The sequence below is a fragment of the Orcinus orca genome, chromosome 5, assembly GCF_937001465.1.
Source record: "Orcinus orca chromosome 5, mOrcOrc1.1, whole genome shotgun sequence".
Taxonomy (NCBI): Eukaryota; Metazoa; Chordata; class Mammalia; order Artiodactyla; family Delphinidae; genus Orcinus; species Orcinus orca.
The window spans coordinates 80,665,739-80,686,075 of record NC_064563.1 but is presented as its reverse complement, the minus strand read 5'-3'; the positions used below and the strand labels follow the sequence as shown (position 1 = coordinate 80,686,075).

Sequence of the window (20,337 nt, the reverse complement as noted above, 5' to 3'; positions counted from 1 at the left end):
TTTGGCTAAGGCAGAGAGGAGGGCAATTCCAGGTGTAGAGAGGAGGCAGAAAAAGTAAAGACTGTGACTTAGCATGGTAGGTGCATTAACCTGCTTGGCCTGGTGTAGTGAATGGTGATTTAGGGATAGTTATGGGAAATGTGAGATACTTAGCGTGGGGCCAGATCCTGGATTTCCCTGCAAGTTCAGGTTGAGGGATGTCACTTTGATGATGTAATAGGTTATAGGAAACTCCTACTGCAGGATTGAGGGAAATGACTTGATAAAAAACAATGCTGAGACAGTGAAATAGAGGGTGAAATGGAAAGTCTGAGGAGAGGAGAGGCATCAACTTATAATTAGGGCCTGAACTAGTAACATACAAGTGTAAATGGAAAAGAAAATGCCAACCAGAAAGACACTTCAGCTTGAGCCTGATAAGATAGAATACCAGAGATGAAGAGAAGGAAGGGACAGAGATGACTTGGAATTGGACAGAATGAGATCTTTGGAAAAGGTTGCTTATGGGGTGAGGGAGAAGAGGAAGACAGTGAAGCTCCATTTTGAGCATTTTAATTGAGGTTATGACAAGGTGTCCAGTTGAGGTGGATAGAGATTTTGGAATCATTCACATAGAAATTGAAACTGTGAGGGTAGAAATGCCCACTGAGTTTCAGAGAGGCCCAGAATAGAACCTTAGAGAAGGTCCATATTTACTTGGATTACCTGGGATAATGAGGTATTATCTTTAATTGGGTTTTCTGAGAGTTTTAACTAGAAAATGTGGTGGTGGTCATGGTAGTTAAAATATGTCTAAAACGATGTCTTAGTGTACTTCTATTTTTTGAAGAAAAAGCCTGAAGCATTCTAATATTTAATAGGCTCTTTTAGTGCTCTGGGTGGGTGTAGTGTTCTGAGTTTCAGTTATTGTATAGTGTTATAGACAGATACCAGCATTACAGAAGATTGGCTTGAATGTGTATTAATTCTGGCAGATATCCTGGACTTTAAAAAAAAACAAAAAACTTCTTTGCAAATGTTTTTTGTTCCTCTACCTATTGTCTTAAAAGTAGAGTAGAATGTAGTAAAATGTTAACACCCCTCCAGTGCCCAATGCTGTTTAATTGTTGTGAATTCTAGATTTTGTATTATTTATTTGCACCCCATGTTATTCCACAAAGGATGTGAGGCAATTAAAAAAAAAATTCAAGAGTACAGGTAAGAGAATCATATGAGGGAAAAAATAAACACAGAATAATAAACTGAAATAACATTTTTTTCTGGAGCTGCAAACTATGTAGTTTGTTCATTTTTTAGAAAAGGGCTACAAACATTGTTCTGAACTTCCTTGGGGCCAAAACAAAGGGGGATAATAGATCATTTATAGGATTCACAGTATCCATTGGATAAAAATGTTGCTTTTCATGTTATTGAAACCTGATATACATAAAGAGACAGAATTTGGATAGCATTCTTCCAGGAACCATAACAATGAGCTTTCTATGATTTTTCTTATAATATTCCTTAGTGTAAACAAATAGCATGATGCAAAAAGCAATTAATTAGTGAGTTTAGGAGTGCGGTGAGTCAGCAGAGGTCTAATCAGCCTGATTTAAGAATACAATTTAGAAATGTCTAAGGGATTAAATAGATTACATGGCCCCCAGAACCACACATAGAAAAGCCTCTTTGTGTATTTTTGTAGACAAGTGTTTTTTTTTTTTTTTCTTTTTTTTTTTTGCGGTACGCGGGCCTCTCACTGCTGTGGCCTCTCCTGCCGCGGAGCACAGGCTCCGGACGCACAGGCCCAGCGGTCATGGCTCACAGGCCCAGCCGCTCCACGGCATGTGGGATCCTCCCGGACCAGGGCACAAACCCGCGTCCCCTGCATCGGCAGGCGGACTCTCAACCACTGTGCCACCAGGGAAGCCCTGTAGACAAGTTTTAAAAAAGGATTGAATAACAGAATTTTCAGTTCTAGTTCCTGACAAGAACCTGGATTTCATATATTTTCTATTATTGATTGGAAGGCTTGTTGGTTGGTTTCTAGGTTATTGAGGTGTTTATGCTATATGACAATAAATTTAGCCTGAAATATATAAAATTGGGAATTTATGTGTTACCTGACTTATTTAAAATTCTCACAGGACACCTTTTTTTTTAACCACCATGAGTTTGCCAGATAAAACTCACAGATCTGCAGTAGTTGTAGCACAGCATGAAGCTGGCACCAGTCTGCTTTCTCAGCTGTGTTTTTAAATGCTTCTTTCTTTCAAAGCCCAGCTTATAGCTTGTGTCTTTTGAATCACCTTCTGCCTCATTACTACTATTTATTGGGTTGGCCAAAAAGTGCCTTCAGTTTTTTAAGTAAAAATAAAAGACTCATTTTCACCAAGAACTTTATTGAACAACGTATTCACCCTTTTGTTCCACTACCTTCTGCCATTTTTCAGGCAACTTCATAATTCCATCTTCACAAAACTTTTTATCTTTTTGAGCAAAGAACTGTTCCAGGTGCCTTTTACAGCCTTCCAGGGAATTGAAATTTTTTCCATTAAGGGAATTTTGTAAAGACCTAAATAAATGGAAATCCGAAGATGCAACGTCTGGTGACTACGGCGGATGAATCAGAACTTCCCAGCCAAGCCATAACAGTTTTTGCCTGGTCATCAAAGAAACATGCAGCCTTGCATTATCCTGATGGAAGGTTATGCGTTTTCTGTTGACTAATTCTGGACGCTTTTTGTGGAGTGCTGCTTACCGTTGGTCTAACTGAGAGCAGTCCTTGTTGGAATTAATAGTTTAGTTTTCCAGAAAGAGCTCGTGATAGAGGACTCCCTTCCAATCCCACCATATATATACAACATCACCTTCTTTGGATGAAGACTGGCCTTTGGTGTGGTTGGTGGCAGTTCATTTCGCTTGCCCTACGATCTGTTCCATTCCACATTATTGTACAGTATCCACTTCTCATCACCCATCACAATTTGTTTTCAAAACAGAACGTTTTCATTATGTTTAAGAAGAGAATTGTATGCAGAAACACTGTCAAGAAAGTTTTTTTCACTTAACTGTTGTGGAACCCAAACATCAAAGTGATGAACATAACCAAGCTGGTGCAAATGCTTTTCAGCACTTGATTTGGATATTTTGAGCCTGTCGGCTACCTCCTGCATGGTATAACATTGATTGTTCTCAATTAATGTGTCAATTTGATTGCTATCAACTTCAACTGGTCTACCTGACCGTGGAGCATCGTCCAGTGAGAAGTCTCCAGCACAAAACTTCACAAACTACTTTTGATGTGTTTGATCGGTCACAGCACCTTTTCCATACATTGCACAAATCTTCTTTTGCATTTTGGTTGCGTTATTACCCTTCTTGAAATAATAAAGCAAAATATGCTGAAAATATTGCTTTTTTATCTTCCATCTTCAATATTAAAATGGTTACACAAAAATTCACCAACTTTGGGCTTCCCTGTTTGGCGCAGTGGTTGAGAGTCTGCCTGCCGATGCAGGGGACACGGGTTCATGCCCCGGTCCAGGAAGATCCCACATGCCACGGAGCGGCTGGGCCCGTGAGCCATGGCCGCTGAGCCTGCGCGTCTGGAGCCTGTGCTCTGCAATGGGAGAGGCCAGAACGGTGAGAGGCCTGCATATTGCAAAAAAAAAAAAAAAAAATTCACCAACTTTGATAAGTCTTTTTTTAAATGTACGCTGATATGACAGCTGTCACATACAACCTAACAAAATTGTTTCGAATGAAGTTAAAGACAACTAAGTGCTACTAGAGCCATCTTATGGAAAAAACCGAATCGACCTTTTTGCCAACCCAATGATTTCTTTAGTGATCTTACTCCCTTCACAGATTGCCTGTAGAACTTGTTGACTGACTTTTTCATCATTTTTTTCTGAATAATATTTTTTAAAATTTCTATATCCACTCTCTACAACTAGGTTGTAACTCATTGAGATAGTTGATGTGCCCTGGCTTATATTATTTTTGATTCCTCATCTCAGCATTGTAGTTTTCAAATTTTTACAGAAATTTAAGTGCTCTTTGCAGAATACCTCTGAGAAGCAAAGCTAAGTGTCTAATTATGTGCTAAATCAGATGGTACCTCACATTAGATTCTAGTTGAATAGGTAAAGGAAGTCCAAAGTTTTAAGGAAAAGAAATAGGTAACATTTAAAATTGTGAAAATTCCTTTAATTTTCTACCCCTATGTATTGGGAAAAAGATGAATTTCATCAGATTGTAGTAGCTGAATAATTCAGTTCAGCTAATGGAGCACATTCTGTGGAGCCTGGCTTGTGCTGGCACAATGCCTTGCATATATCATAGTAGCTGTTACATGAGGGATGGTTGTTTGTGGGGTATGGCAGCATTCTGAGTGCAATGGAGTTAAAGTTAAGTCTTCATTTCCTCCAATATTCTTCACCTTGACTCATTGATTGGGGGTGGGGGTGGGGGTGGGTGGGTAATCCAGGTTTGTGATTTCTTTTCACATTACATAGTGATATTATAATTCTTTGTATAAAATTTTAAGGAATTCATCTGTTTTATTAGTTGAAGGATACTTAAATTGTAATAAATGTTTAATAGATAAACTTATGTTACTACTTAGGAAACAACAGTGACTGAAGCAATAATTATGAACCATATGAAAATTAAGTTGTGTCTTATGAGACCTTAAAACTTTGAGATTGGTTTTAGGTGCTTAAAAATCATAGTTGTACATTTTGATAAACGTTGAGACACTGATCTTATGAAAGGACAAACACTTTGGGAGGTCAGTCATACTCTGTTGAGAGTTTTAGTGCAAGAAATGAAATTCCTTAGTTCTTTCACAGTAAATTCATTTGAAGTCTGATAATGGCTGTGAACTTCATAGGTTCTCTCCTTACCTGAGGAGTTGCTTTCTTCATATTTGTCTTCAGACTGCTACCTGCAGCCAGGAATGCTGTTTTAGACTTACCTGCCTTTTGGTTTTTGTTTCTGGCTTTCCTTTCACTCTTTGGTGGTATTTTCTGATTATGGGAGTAACAGCTTCAACAAGGACCCAGTTATTAAGTACCTGCAATTGCCAGGCAATTTAGTTACTTTTCATTAAATTTTGCAACAGCTCTGTGAATGGCTTTTAAATAGAACTTTTCCCCATTGCCAAGGGCAAAAACACAACTCACACGAGCTTAAGCAAAAAAAGGGTATTGTGAAGGATAAGCGAGTTACCTAGTTGGCTGGAGCCAGGGAATCAGATGTTATCAGGAATCTTTGTCTCATTTCTCCAGTCTTTCCTTTTGCAGACAGATATTCTGCACATATTGGAAAACACTGCACAGGTAGCTCCAGGCTTACTTCATTCCAGCTGGCAACCCCACTGCCTCCATGTTTCAAGAAAAGGACTTCAATTGGCCTTGCTGTGTGATGGCCCATTTCTGGACTAACATTGTGGTTGGAGGGCTAAGGTACTCTTAGTTGGCCTGGCCTGGATTACATGCCCACCCGTTTGATGGGCAGCTTTATCAAAGCCGTATAGAGTAGGTGGTGGGGCTGGAAATAGTTCTCCAAAGGGAAGGGGAGAAGGGACGCTGGGCAGATAGCCATTATAGTACTACCAACCCTATTTTCAGAAGAGGGAACTGAGATTTAGGGATGTAAAGAAACTTGTTCAAAGTCACAAAGCTAATAAATGGTATATCTGACATGCAGTCTTTTTTTTTAAAAATAAATTTATTTATTTATTTATTTATGGCTGCGTTGGGTCTTCGTTGCTGTGTGCAGGCTTTCTCTAGTTGTGCCGAGCGGGGGCTACTCTCCGTTGCGGTGCGTGGGCTTCTCATTGCGGTGGCTTTTCTTGTTGCAGAGCACGGGCTCTAGGCATGTGGGCTTCAGTAGTTGTGGCATGCAGGGTCAGTAGTTGTGGCTGATGGGCTCTAGAGCGCAGGCTCAGTAGTGTGGCTCACGGGCTTAGTTGCTCTGCAGCATGTGGGATCTTGCCAGACCAGGGCTCCAACCCACGTCCCCTGTATTGGCAGGCGGATTCTTAACCACGGCGCCAGCAGGGAAGCCCCATACAGTCTTTTTGCTTCAGCAATCACATTATTCTCTGGTAAAAGATGGAGTTATCTCCTTTTACCCTTAACCTCTTTCTTGACAGGGTGCATTCCTAATTCTCCTAATCCTTTTCACTTTATGGACAGCGAAATTAACCAGGGAAGAGAATTAAGTGAAACTACTCCCCCCCCCACCCCGCCTTTTTGGTTGAGTAATGATGAGGAACAGAGTATATGTGAAGTCTAAAATTGATGAGATAGCATTGTCTCATTGAAGACAAGGTGTTTGGTGGGGAGGGGGTGTGACAGGGGAATGCAACCCACCAGTAGCTACCAGACCACTTGGGGGGAGAATGTAACCTGTGTTTTATCTCATTATTAGCATCATATCACTTTTCTACCGTTTAAAATTATGGTAAAATCCACAGCTTTTCAGCACCACATATGTTAAATAGGCTCTTATGAACTGGTCTAGGAATCTAATTACTCTTACAGTACAGTTTCTGTAGGTGCAGTAAACTTCTGGAATACAACTAACAGGCAAATGAGGGACTATCTACGATTGGTTATCTGAAAAAAGTCAGGATCTTTATTCTCTGGTGTGTGAAGGTGTGAAGGTACTAGGGTTAGTGGGAAAGGGTGAATCAGGAGATTAACTCTGCAGAAAAAGAAAAGGATGTCAAAGGCAAATTTTGTATCCAAGGTTTTGATGGTGTAATCACCTTTGGCTGCTTAAAATCATCTGATTCTCCTTTAGCTTACTGTTATAAGTTGCTATCACCTGGCATATTACATATTAATATATATTTTCTTATTTAATGAGGTTTAAATTAGTGACTAAAATGGGTCTTTTATTTATGGGATAATGTATTTAGCTCTTCACCATTGGAGGGTAATTGAAGGTTGGCTACCTAAGAGAGGAATAAGTGAGAAAATACGAAGTTCCTGGTAGAATGCTGCTCATGGCAGACAGTGTTACTGAGTTCTCTTTCTGGTTCTTATCACCTTACTGTCCTACTGATGATGAAGTCTTGTTTTCACCTTGTTTCTCATCAGATGTATTTGGTGATAATAAATTCATAAGGTATACTGACTTTCATAACATCAAACCCTTTTTTATATTTAAAAGTATAAACGCTTTATTTTAGGGAATGGAGTTCAGTATGGAAGGTTCTCTTTCGAAAATAAAATTTTTCTTATGCTTAGCAATTTTAAGAGTAGATTAGAGATTTCATGTCCTACTGGAGAACTTTTCTTCACCCAGGGAAGCTATTTACTGGGTAAATATGACTACAAAGGATAAGCAGATTTCCTGTGTGCAATGATACAATAGCAGTATGAAAACTATATGTAATACAAATATTATTGCTGTTTCAATTTATAAATAGTTTGCTATATACTTTGTCATTTGGCATGCTAAAAAATTCAGTGTTGTTTCTTTAATCTTGTTTTGTATATCGTTTTAAGTGTATTCCCAGTACCTAATTGCAGGCGCCTGGCGGGCAGGGACTTGGTCTTTGACATCAAAGCCTATAGAGTAGAATGCTGGACATATGCTAGGTGCTCTATTATTTGCTGTGGGGAAAATCATCGTTTTCACTTATTATTTAGTTTGGTACAGCAAGTCCTAATAATGTCGGTGTTTAATTGGTGATGTCTAAAATTTTTTTGACATTTCATAAATAAAATTATATACCAGGAAAAGTTTAATGTCTAAAACCACTTATTCGTTTTGTTGGACTTTAGGAATCGCTTGAGGTATGGCCTGCTTGGATACATGATAAAATTAGCTTTTAAACAAAGTGATTGAAAGGGGTAAATCCTTCTACCTAGAGTTTGAACTTCCACCAGCCTTACCTGTTCAAGACACACTTGATCTTGGAAGGCCCCAAAGAAGTTCCTAGTGTGTGTGCTGTGGAGAGGAACCAAAGATGTAATGAGGTTGGATAAATTCCTTGGCCAGAAGAAAGGCAGTAGCTATAGAGATCAAATCCCATTGGTCCCAAAGCACAGAAGTGGAAGGAAATAAAAAAGAAAAAGGAAATTAGAGAAGAGTAGGAAGAAAACAATGGCAATTTAAGAATTGTGCTCAAGGTGGAGAAAAGAAGACTTTGTGTTGTTGTGAGATTAGTTAATGACAGTGATAAAAGGAAAGCAGACATACTTGTTAGACCTTTATAACCATCTGGAGGTACTCACTGCAGAGGTGAGTGATTCTACATGGTCCCTGAGAACAGCCCTGTGTTTTAAGTAGGGGGATGTTGAAGACTCAGTGATCTGAACTGACGCCTTCTGGTAACACTGACCTGGAAGAGCAGGTGAAGTTCTGCTCCCTTCTGTCATTTGTCAAGTATTTATTGACCTTCTTCTTTGTGTAGATACCACTGAGCTGTGCAATTATCTGTGCACAATATACTAAACAAATTAGGTATAATAATGCCATCTATGCACTCATTTATTTACTAATTTACTGAGCACTTATTGTGTACTAGACATAATATTCTAGATGCTAAGAATACAGTGGTGAACCATAAAGAAATCATCCCTGCTCTCATGGAGCATAGATATTAGTGAGAGACATTACAACAAACATACAAATATATAAGTACGAGCTGGGTTAGTTACATGAAGAAAAATAACAGGTGCTTTGTTTACAATAAAGTAAGAATGAAATTAGATAAAATATGTAATATATTTAGCAAAGGGCCTAGTTCACACTAAGTGGTCAGTAAACCGTAGCTGCTACTGCTACTGTTATTACTACTACTTTTCTTCCTCCTCATCAAGGCAGAAGGATAACAGCCAGATTGTCTATGACAAGTGAGCTAAATGAACCTGATGGACGGGCTAAAGGCTGCACAAACTGGCATGCCTCTAGTGACGTTAGACTATTTCATGTGAGTAGTCCTCAGTGCGATGGTAGGAGTCTTTCAGTTTGTACCAGTGATATGAAAAAGCAGAACTTTTGATAACAAAGGTAAATCAACAGAGCTGTATGTACTTTTGGAAAACTGGCTTTGCATTTCAAATAAAGACAGCATTGTAAAGGTAAATTCACTATGAAAAGTCATAATATTATAGAATATAGCGTTTTCAGAGAATATCATGCATTTATAGAAAATAAAGACTTTGGAATAAAGACTCTGAAAACGTTAACATACAATCTTAAAAACATAGGTTACTTTTTTTTTTAATTTCACAAAAAATTCTCCAGTTAGATTGAGCTCAAGCAAGAAAAACCATTTGGGATAAACTCACGTAGGTGTCTGTGGTTCGCTTATTAATATGGAAGTACAGTAAAACCGTGTTATAGAACAAGAAATAGAGTCTAAAAGCTTCAGTCGTCTTATTGAAGGATAGTGAAATAACTCCTATCTAGCCACTTGGAAGTTCCAAGTGTGTAGAAGCCAATCACCAATTGTGTTTTATCGCAATTCAAGTTATTGTAAGATATATTTGAATGCTAATGACATGTCAAAGAATTTTGATAACGGCAGGGAAGATTATTTTGGAAAGGGAAAAGTACTTGGGAAAATCATACTTTGATTTTTGATTTAGTTGTCAATTTTGTAGGAAAATACAGTATGTTATGACTAAACTTTTTTGACTGTGACCCGTAAGAAGAGATGCATTTTACTTTGTGACCATTACTTAACATACAAACAGGATAAACAAAAGTTTTATGAAACAATAAACATTCTGGTATTTTCTGTTATATTCTATTTCCATTTTTAAGAAAATGCTGTGTGTAATTCACTGAACTAATTTTATGATCCGCTAGTGGGTCACAACTTGCAGTTTGAAAAACGTTGCATGAAATGACTATGTGTTAAGTGGAACTTCAGAAAGGAATTCCAGGTTATTCCAGAAGCATAAGATCAGCACAATTTCACTAGTAGTATATCCCACACCGTTAATAGTAGACGATTAATAGGTGCGAACCCCACATCATTTGGCTGCCTTGGATGGTCTTTTAAGAAAGAAAGATATATGTACATTTGCTTGCATATGCATAAACTCTCACCGGAAGGATACATACGAAATTAATAACATGAGTTGCTAGAGGGACAGAGAACTGGCTATCTGAGCAGAGGTGGGAATAAGACTTCAAGTATAGTATTTCCTTTCATTTTTCATTCTTTTAAAATTTGAGTCGTGAATATATTTATTTTAAAAGTTAAATTAAAAATAATAAATAAATTCTACTACAGTATTAGAGAAAAGAGGGGAGAGGGGGACTCCAACATGGATCAGGGTTTGGCAGTAAAAATTGCTTTGATAGATTAGCAGTGTCTGGCATGGGAGTGGGAGTTACAGCCTGTATGCTCTGTTTGCTCCCCTTGATCTAGACCAGAGCTATGTTGATAGTACCATGAAAGAATGTTTAAGTGACTCATTAAAAAGGGTTAATTTTTGTCCCTTACTCTGCTTGTTACAGGGGAGTGTATACTTTACTTTAGAAAGTTTTTTTTTCAATAGAAGATGGTTAATTTAAACATTTTTGTTTTTAATTTTTAACTTGTTATTTAGAAATACTTTCAAACTTTCAGAAAAGTAGTACGAATAAGCAAATTACAAATAATACTTGTTCCCAGACTCACCTCTTGTTAACATTTTACCCCATTTGCTTTATTGTTTTATCTGTCTACCTATCTATCTGTCTGATTTATTTTTGTCTGAACCATTTGAGAGAAACTTACAAATACCATGCCCCTTTATTCCTAACTACTTCAAAGTGTATTTTCTAAGATTAGGGATATTCTCTTACTTAACTATAGTACAGTTATCAGGTCTATTAAATTTAATATTGATACCATACTTTCACCTAAACTACTGTACTGCCTGTTTTCCGTTTTTGTCAGTTGACCCAGGAATATCCTTTACAGCATTTTTCCCCCTCTCTGGCACAGGATCCAGACTAGGGTTAGGTATTACATTTAGTTGTGTCTCTTTAGCCTCCTGTGATCAGAAACATTTCCAAAGCCTTTATTTCTTTGTTTACAACATTGAGGTTTTTAAAGAATACAGCACCCCCATCCCTCTTTAAAGAAAATAGAATGTTGATTATTCTGATGTTCCTTCATGATTAGATTCAGGTTATGCATTCTTAGCCAGAATACTACATAGCTGACATGTCTTACTGAGGCACAGGAAGCCCATCTTCCCCTCATTAGTGATTTTAGAGTACTTGGTCAAGGTATTGTCTAGTTTCTACTGTATAATAAATACAGTAGAATTCCCTTGCAGCCAATAAACAATCCATGGGAAGACATTTTAAAGCCATGCAAAATTTCCTGTTCCTCACCAAAATATCCACCTAGATTTAGCATCCATTGATTATATATATATTTAGCATCCATTGAATATTATATATTGCTTGATCCAGTTTTTGCTCTGTGGGTTGCAAAATGCTGCTTTTTCCAGTTCTAACACTATCTCCACATTTACCAGGTGTCACTCAGCATTCTGCTGTGAACTAGTCTTCCTTTCTTCCCTTTTGTTTGTTGTTATGAACTCATAAATTCTCTTCTTTCCCCCTAATGATTCATAATTCATTATTATGTGAGTAGAGGATTTGATGCTGGGGTCAGTGGATGACTTTAGGAGGTCAGTAATCACCTGACCTTGAAATTATGTGCCAGGTTCTGGGTTGTTTCTGGGGAGAGTGTCCATAACTTTCATCAGAACCTCTAAAAAGTTCTTGATTCAAACAGTGTTAAGTTCCACTAAGTTGAAGGGTTGAAATGTTAAGCTGTTACCCTTATCTGTTTGAATAGTCTTTCCTGATTTCTACCCCAAGTGATAAGTAACTGAAGTGTTAGAATCATAATATGTGTCCCTCTCTAGATACATTTCACTTTTTTTAAAATTAATTTTTATTGGAATATAGTTGATTTACAATGTTGTGTTAGTTTCTGCTATACAGCAAAGTGAATACATTCCACTTTGTTGTCTACTGTTTTTAAATTACAACTGAAACTAGTATCATATTTTGGTTCCTTTAATTTTTTTTTGCTGAAATATGTAATAAATGTTAATATTGTCATTGCCTCTGTAGCAGCAGTTTATGGTGTATAGAGCCAGTCTTCTGAAGTAACGAATTACCTTGATTTAATTTGAAATTTTAAATCCAATGTTTTTTACACTGTAGTTTTATTAGCTCTATGGGAGTGAGCTACATGATGTTGTGCACTGAAAATTACCCAAATGTTCTGGCCTTCTCTTTCCTGGATGAGCTTCAGAAGGAGTTCATTACTACTTATAACATGATGAAGACAAATACTGCTGTCAGACCATACTGTTTCATTGAATTTGGTAAGGGCCTGATTTTTTTTTTCTTTTTCATTATCCTGTCTCCATTCAGTCGTAAATGATTTTTCATCTAATACTGAGGGGCAGAGGGAAAACTCAGAAAATTCTGCTAGCTTGCTTTTGACAGAATAATTTGACAAATGGTCTATAAATTATGGCAACCTCTTCATTTAGGTGCCTCTTAAAAAAATTCTGTTTAAGCTGTTTAGAGGATCCTGATTATTGGTTCAAAGAATTAATTCCAGAGGTTAATTTTTCAGTGAGAAATTTATAAGCTAGAGGTTCAGAGTTTTGTCTTTATGTGATAGTATTTTTAGGCTGCTTAATGTAGAACAGAGGTTGGCAAACATTTGTTGGAAAGGACCAGATAGTACAATTTTAGGCTTTAAGGATCATTTGGTCACTGTCACAGCTACTCAGCCCTTGCTATTATAGCTTGAAAACAGCCATAGGCAATACATAAATGAATGAGTATAGCTATATTCTAATAACATTTTATTCACACACAAAAAAATCAGCAGGCTAGATTTGGCCTATGGACATTAGTTTGCTTGACTCCTGATGTAGAAGAGGGAAAAAAAGTAAATTCAAGGTGTAAATAGTGAAAATAAAATTGGAAGAAATTTAGGAAATGTCTTTTATTGTTTTCATTAAATTTTTTCTTTAAAACATCTGTTCTAATGGTGTAAGCAATAAATAAGAAAACAGATTTATATGAACATGCAATTTACAGTGTATGTTCTAATGTAATTACAGCTGGTAAATACTGACAGACTTAATATTTTATGAGGTCTGAATCCCTATAAGAATGAAGACTTTGGTTTAAGTTTAAAGGGAGCTGTTTTTGGTTTTCTTGTAGAAGCTCAAAGTAGTTCCTTGAAGTGGATATAATAGTAGAAATACTCTCACAGTCATGTAGTATTAAATCCTTAGTATATTTATAATTATTAATTTCTAGAGTATAATTTCTAGTGAGAAAAACTGATGATGCCATGATATATTAACCATAAACACAAATAATATTAGGACATTCATGACAGATTGAACAGTTTGGGATAGCAAATTAAACCGTTTATCGCAAAATTTACTGTCCATAAACATCACACTTTCAAATGATTTAATTAACAAATGACTGCAAGGAAATTTATTTTTTATTTTACATAGATAACTTCATTCAGAGGACCAAGCAGCGATATAATAATCCCAGGTCTCTTTCAACAAAGATAAATCTGTCTGACATGCAGATGGAAATCAAGCTGAGGCCCCCTTATCAAATTTCCATGGGTGAACTGGGGTCAGCCAATGGAGTCACATCTGCATTTTCTGTTGACTATAAAGGTGCTGGTAAGATTTCTTCTGGTGAGTTCTGGATCTCAATTACTTCATTTAAAAAATATTTTCTAAGAACCGAGGAACTCTTAAAAATGAATTAATTTAGTCTAAAACTTTAAAGTAAGTACATGAGAGAATGTAGAAGTTCAAAGTAATCATTTCTCCCAGTGTTTTATATAGTCATCTCTCAGATATGTGACTAATCAGCAATCTCAGTTGCTTTTCAACAGCAATCTCAAAGGAACTCTTTGCTAGGGAGACATTCAAGAAGATTTCTTGGTACACATTCTTCTAGAAAAGAGTAATTTGTTTGTAATATATACCTATAGGCATGTAAAGTGCTTTGCATTATGTAAAAATGACTACATTCAAGGTTAGGCTTCTTGACTGTCACAGCACATGTGATCATCTACTCAGACATCCCCTCCCAAACAAGGAATACAGTTCTCAACAGTTGGGACATGTTGAAAACTTCTGCTTAAAAGTGGAAACCATTGTTATTTTATAAGGTAGCATATGCCATTGTTGAATTGCTTATTTTAAAAATTCTTTCGTCTATTTTGAGCTAAAATCTGTTCCCTATAATGCTAACACTTGTCTAAGTTCTGTCACTTATCCTTCCCTGACTTCAGCTGTACCAGAACTTTGATGTCAGCAACTCTGTGTCCTTTCTATCCTTTTAGTCTGATTGACTTCATATAAAATATCCCCAGTTTCCTTAGCCTTTGGTAATTTGAAACCCTCCTCATCCTGGAAGATTCCTCTTTATATGCTTTTGTTTGTTGGTATTCTTTAAAAGTGACATTTAAGGCTGAACAGAACACTTCATATTTGGTTTGATTATGGGAGAAATTATGGGAGAAATTATGGGAGAAATTATGGGAGAAATTATGGGAGAAAAGGGGAAGCAGATTTCACTAAAATGATCCAGCTAGTCAGGAAACAAGTAAACAAGCAAATAGCAGTAACAAACCCTGGGGGAGAGGAGGTGGATCAGTACTTAGAGTTGTTAAAATATGTTATCTAAAATGTCCAGTTTTCAATTTAAAAAAAATTACAAGACACGCAGAAGAAAAGGAAAGTATAATTCATACACTGGGGACGGGGTATGGTGGGGAAGGCAGGCAATAGAAACTGCGTGAGAGAGTGATCTGATGTCAGATTTAACAGACAAAGAGTTCAAAGTAGCCATTATAATTTTCTTCAAAGAAGTAAAGAAAACCATGATTAAAGAAGTAAGGAAGGTATGATGGTGATGTCACATTAAATAGGCAGTATTAATAAAAGATAGAAATTATAAAGGAAAAGAACCAGATTCTGGAATTGAAATTGAAATTCTGGAATTGAAAAATACAACTGAAATAAAAAATTAACTAGTTGGGCTCAACAGTAGATTTGAACCAGCAGAAGAAAGAGTTAGTAAACTTGAAGATAGATTGAGAGAGATTATCCAAGTCAAAGAGCAGAGAGAAAGATGAAGAAAAATGAATAGAACTTCAGAAAAATATGGGGCACTATTAAACACACTAACATATGCATGATGGGAGAACCAGAAGGAAAGAAGAAGAGAGGGGAACAGAAAAAGTATTTGAAGAAATAATGGCTGAAAAGTTTCCATTTACTCAAAAAATGTTAATCTATTCCAGGAAGCTCAAAGAATTCCAAATAGGATACATGCAAGAGATCCACAAATAGATGAATCATACTAAAAATCCTGAAAGACAAAGACAAGGAGAAAATCTTTAAAGCAGCAAGAGAAAAACAGCTTGTCATTTACAAGGTTTACCACAACAAAATTAACAACTGGCTTCTCAACAGAAACAATGGAGACAAGAAGACAGTGGGATAACATGTTCAAAATACTCAAAGGAAGAAAAAAAACCTCAACCAAGAATCTTGTATTCAGCAAAGCTATCTTTCAAAAATGAAGGTAAAATAAAGATATTTGCAGATAAGCAGAAGATGAGAGAATTTGTTGCTGGCAGACTCACCTTAAAACAATACTGACAGTAGTTCTTCATATTTGAAAGCCAGACCTAGACAATAATTTGAATCCATACCAAAAAAAAAAAAAAAAAGAGCAATGGTAAAGGTAATTATAAAAGACAGGAAGAATGCATTTTCTTCCTTCTGCTAAGTGATTTAAAAAGCAATCATATAAAACAGTGTATATATATATCATCTCAATAGATTCAGAAAAAGCTTTGGACAAAGTTCAACACTCACTTATGATAAAAACTCTCCAGAAAGTGGGCTTAGAGGGAACCTTCCTCAACATAATAAAGGCCACATTCAACAGACCTACAGCTAACATCATACTCCGTGGTGAAAAGCTGAAAGCATTTCCTCTAAGATCAGGAACAAGACAAGGATATCCACCCACCACTTTTATTCAACATAGTTTTGGAAGCCCTGGCCATGGCTATCAGAGAAGAAGAAGATAAAAGGAATCAAAATCAGAAAAGAAGAAGTAAAACTGTCACTGTTTGCAGATGACATGATACTATACATAGAAAATACTAATAATGCTAATAGAAAACTGCTAGAGCTCATCAATGAATTTGGTAAAGTTGCAGGATACAAAATTAATAAACAGAAATCTCTTGCATTCCTATACACTAACAATGAAAGATCAAAAGAGATTAAGGAAACAGTCCCATTTACCATCACATTGAAAAGAATAAAATACCTAGGAATACCTAAGGAGGCAAATACCTAAGGAGGCAAAAGACTTGTACTCAGAAAGCTATAAGATACTGATGAAAGAAATCAAAGATGACACAAACAGATGGAGAGATATACCATGTTCTTGGATTGGAAGAATCGACATTGTGAACATGACTGTACTACCCACAGCAATCTACAGATTCAATGCAATTTCTATCAAATTACCAATTGCATTTTTCACAGAATTAGAACAAAAAATTTTACAATTTGTATGGAAGCACAAAAGACCCTGAATAGCTCAAGCAATCGTGAGAAAGAAGAACAGAGCTGGAGGAATCAGGCTCCCTGACTTCAGACTATACTACAAAGCTATAGTAATCAAAACAGTATGGTACTGGCACAAAAACAGAAATATAGATCAATGGAACAGGATAGAAAGTTCAGAGATAAACCTATGCATCTATGGCCACCAAATCTATGACATAGGAGGCAAGAATATACAATGGAGAAAAGACAGCCTCTTCAGTAATTGGTGCTGGGAAAACTGGAAAACTACAATGTAAAAGAATGAAATTAGAACACTCCCTAACACCATACACAAAAATAAACTCAAAAGGGATTAAAGACCTAAATGTAAGGCCAGATACTATAAAAATCTCTTAGAGGAAAATATAAACAGAACGCTCTCTGACATAAGTCACAGCAAGATCTTTTTCGATCTACCAGCTAGAGTAATGAAAATAAAAACAAAAATAAACAAATGAGACCTAATTAAAGCTTTTGCACAGCAAAGGAAACCATAAACAAGACGAAAAGACAACCCTCAGAATGGGAGAAAATATTTGCAAACAAAGCAAGTGACAAGGGATTAATCTCCAAAATATACAAACAGCTCATGCACCTCATTATAAAAGAAACCAACCCAACCAATCAAAAAATGGGCAGAATATCTAAATAGACATTTCTCCAAAGAAGACATACAGATGGTCAACAAACAAAAAGATGCTCAACATCACTAATTATTAGAGAAATGCAAATCAAAACTACAATGAGGTATCGTCTCGCACCAGTCAGAATGGCCATCATCAAAAATTCTACAAACAATAAATGCTGGAAAGGGTGTGGAGAAAAGGGAACCCTCCTACACTGTTGGTGGGACTGTAAATTGGTACAGCCACCATGGAGAACAGTATGGAGGTTCCTTAAAAAACTAAAAATAGGGCTATCATATGACCCAGCAATCCCACTCCTGGGCATATATCCAGAGAAAACCATAATTTGAAAGGATGCATGCACCCCGATGTTCATTGCAGCGCTGTTTACAATAGCCAGGACATGGAAGCAGCCTAAATGTCCATCGACAGAGGAATGGATAAAGAAGATGTGGTACATATATACAGTGGAATATTATTCAGCCACAAAAAGGAACAAAATAATGCCATTTGCAGAGACATGGATGGACCTAGAGATTGTCATACAGAGTGAAGTAAGTCTGAAAGAGAAAAACAAATATCGTATAATATCGATTATGTGTGGAATGTAGAAAAATGGTAGCAACGAACTTACTTGCAAAACAGAAATAGAGTCACAGATGTAGAGAACAAACTTACGGTTACCAAGGGGGGAAGGAGGGTGGGATGAATTGGGAGATTGGGACTGACATATATACACTACTATGTATAAAATAGATAACTAATGAGAACCTACTGTTTAGCATAGGGAACTCTACTGAATGCTCTGTGGTGACCTAAATGGGAAGGAAGTCTTAAAAAAGAGTGGATATATGTATACATATGACTGATTCACTTTTCTGTACAGCAAGAAACTAACACAATGTTGTAAAGCAACTATATTCCAATGAAAATTAAAATAGCAATGTATATAGTGTATTTTGGTGCCTATGACATATAGAAATATAATACATTTTCTAACAACAGTACAAGGGAGGTGGATGGTAGCAAAGCTGCATTGGGTTAAAGAAATGACTCCATACAGTAATTTGATTCCACAGGAACAAATGAAGAAAGCCAGAAATAATAAGAATTCATATTAACAAAACCTACAAAAATATAATTGTCCTTTTTTCTCTTAGTTTCTTTAAAAGACATAAAATTATGTAAAGTAATAATTATAACAATGTATTTTAGGGTTTATAATATTTATAAATGTAATATATATATATATATCACACATATATTCAGCAATGCCACAAATATGGGAGAAAGGAAATAGAGCTATATAAGAGTAATGTGTCTATAGCTCACTTGAGTTAAGTTAGTATAAATCTGAATCTGTTTCTGATAAATTAAGATGTATTGATAGATGATAAATCCTAGAGCAGCCACTAAGCAAATAACTCAAAAAATAGTGAAAAATCATTAAAGAAAAATACTTCAGTATGAAATATTCACTTATTGCAATTATAGCAGTAAAGGAGGAATAGAGCAAAAAGGCATGAGAGATATCAAAATAAGTAAGAATGGCAGATATAAATCTACTGTCTCAAAAATCACATCATATGTGAATGGATTTTAAAAATGTGAATGGATGAAACATTCTAGTCAAAAGTTAGAGATTTTTAAAGTGGATTAAGAAAAAACAAAGATACAGATAGATTGAAAGTAAAAGGAAGAAAAAAGTTATATAATGCAAACAGCAACCAAAAGAGAGCCTGAGTGGCTATTTTGATATCAGACAAAATGGACTTTAAGACAAAAATTCCTACTAGAGACAGTGGACATTTTATAATGATAAAAGAATCAATATATTAAGGTATAACAATTATAAATATATATGCATTTATCAACAGAGCCCCAAAATACAGGAAGTAAAACCTGTCAGAAGTAAGAGCACAATGGGCAATTAAGCAGTAATAGTTGAAGACTTAAATACCTAACTTTCAGTAATGGGTATAAATGTGTAGACGATAAACAATGAAATAGAAGACTTAACACCATAAACCAGCTAGATTTAACAAACATCAGTAGAACCCTCCATTCATTATTAGAAAATACATTTTTCTCAAGTACACATGGAGCATTCTCCTTATGCTAAGCCATTAAAACAAGACACTTCATAAATTTTTTTTTTTTTTTTTTTTTTTTTTTTTTTGCTGTACACGGGCCTCTCACTGTTATGGCCTCTCCTGCTGCAGAGCACAGGCTCCGGACGCGCAGGCTCAGCGGCCATGGCTCACGGGCCCAGCTGCTCCGCGGCACGTGGGATCCTCCCAGACCGGGGCACGAACCTGTGTCCCCTGCATCGGCAGGTGGACTCCCAACCGCTGCACCACCAGGGAAGCCCCACTTCATAAACGTAACAGGATAGAAATAACACAAAGTTCTTTATCCACAATGAAAAGAAATTAGAAATTAACAGGGAAAAAAATTGGGAAGCCTCACAAATATGTGGAAATTAAACAATACACTCCTAAATAAATATACATTCCTCTAATAATAATAATACACTTCTTTTTCTTCAAAGAAGAAATCGGGACTTCCCCGGTGGCGCAGTGGTTAAGAATCCGCCTGCCAATGCAGGGGACATGGGTTTAATCCCTGGTCTGGGAAGATCCCACATGCCGTGGAGCAGCTAAGCCTGTGCACCACAACTACTGAGCCTGCACTCTAGAGCCCACGAGCCACAATGGCTGAGCCCGTGTGCCACAACTACTGAAGCCCACATGCCTAGAGCACGTGCTCCACAACAAGAGAAGCCACTGCAATGAGAAGCCCGCACACCGCCATGAAGAGTAGCCCCCGCTCGCCGAAATTAGAGAAAGTATGTGCACAGCAACAAAGACCCAACACAGTCAAAAATAAATAATTTTTAAAATGAAATAAAATATTCATCACATTAAAAAAAAAAGAAATCAGAAGGGGAATTTAGACTTTGAGATGAGTGAAGATGAAGACACATCATACCAAAACTTATGAGATGCAGCTCAAGCTGTGCTTAGAAGAAAATTTTTAGCTATAAATATCAGTAT

General features: G+C 36.5%; 1 protein-coding gene across 5 annotated transcripts in view; it reads left to right on the top strand.

Annotated features, from left to right (window-relative positions):
• SEC22A (SEC22 homolog A, vesicle trafficking protein) overlaps positions 1 to 20,337 on the top strand; it is a 74,759-nt gene that overhangs the window by 8,583 nt on the left and 45,839 nt on the right. For all 5 annotated transcript variants that reach the window (XM_004278572.4, XM_033403375.2, XM_049710445.1 and 2 more), the window contains exons 3-4: positions 12,190 to 12,353; positions 13,515 to 13,709. In XM_004278572.4, coding sequence (XP_004278620.1) covers positions 12,190 to 12,353; positions 13,515 to 13,709 — 359 coding nt within the window. The remainder of the gene's footprint in view (positions 1 to 12,189; positions 12,354 to 13,514; positions 13,710 to 20,337) is intronic.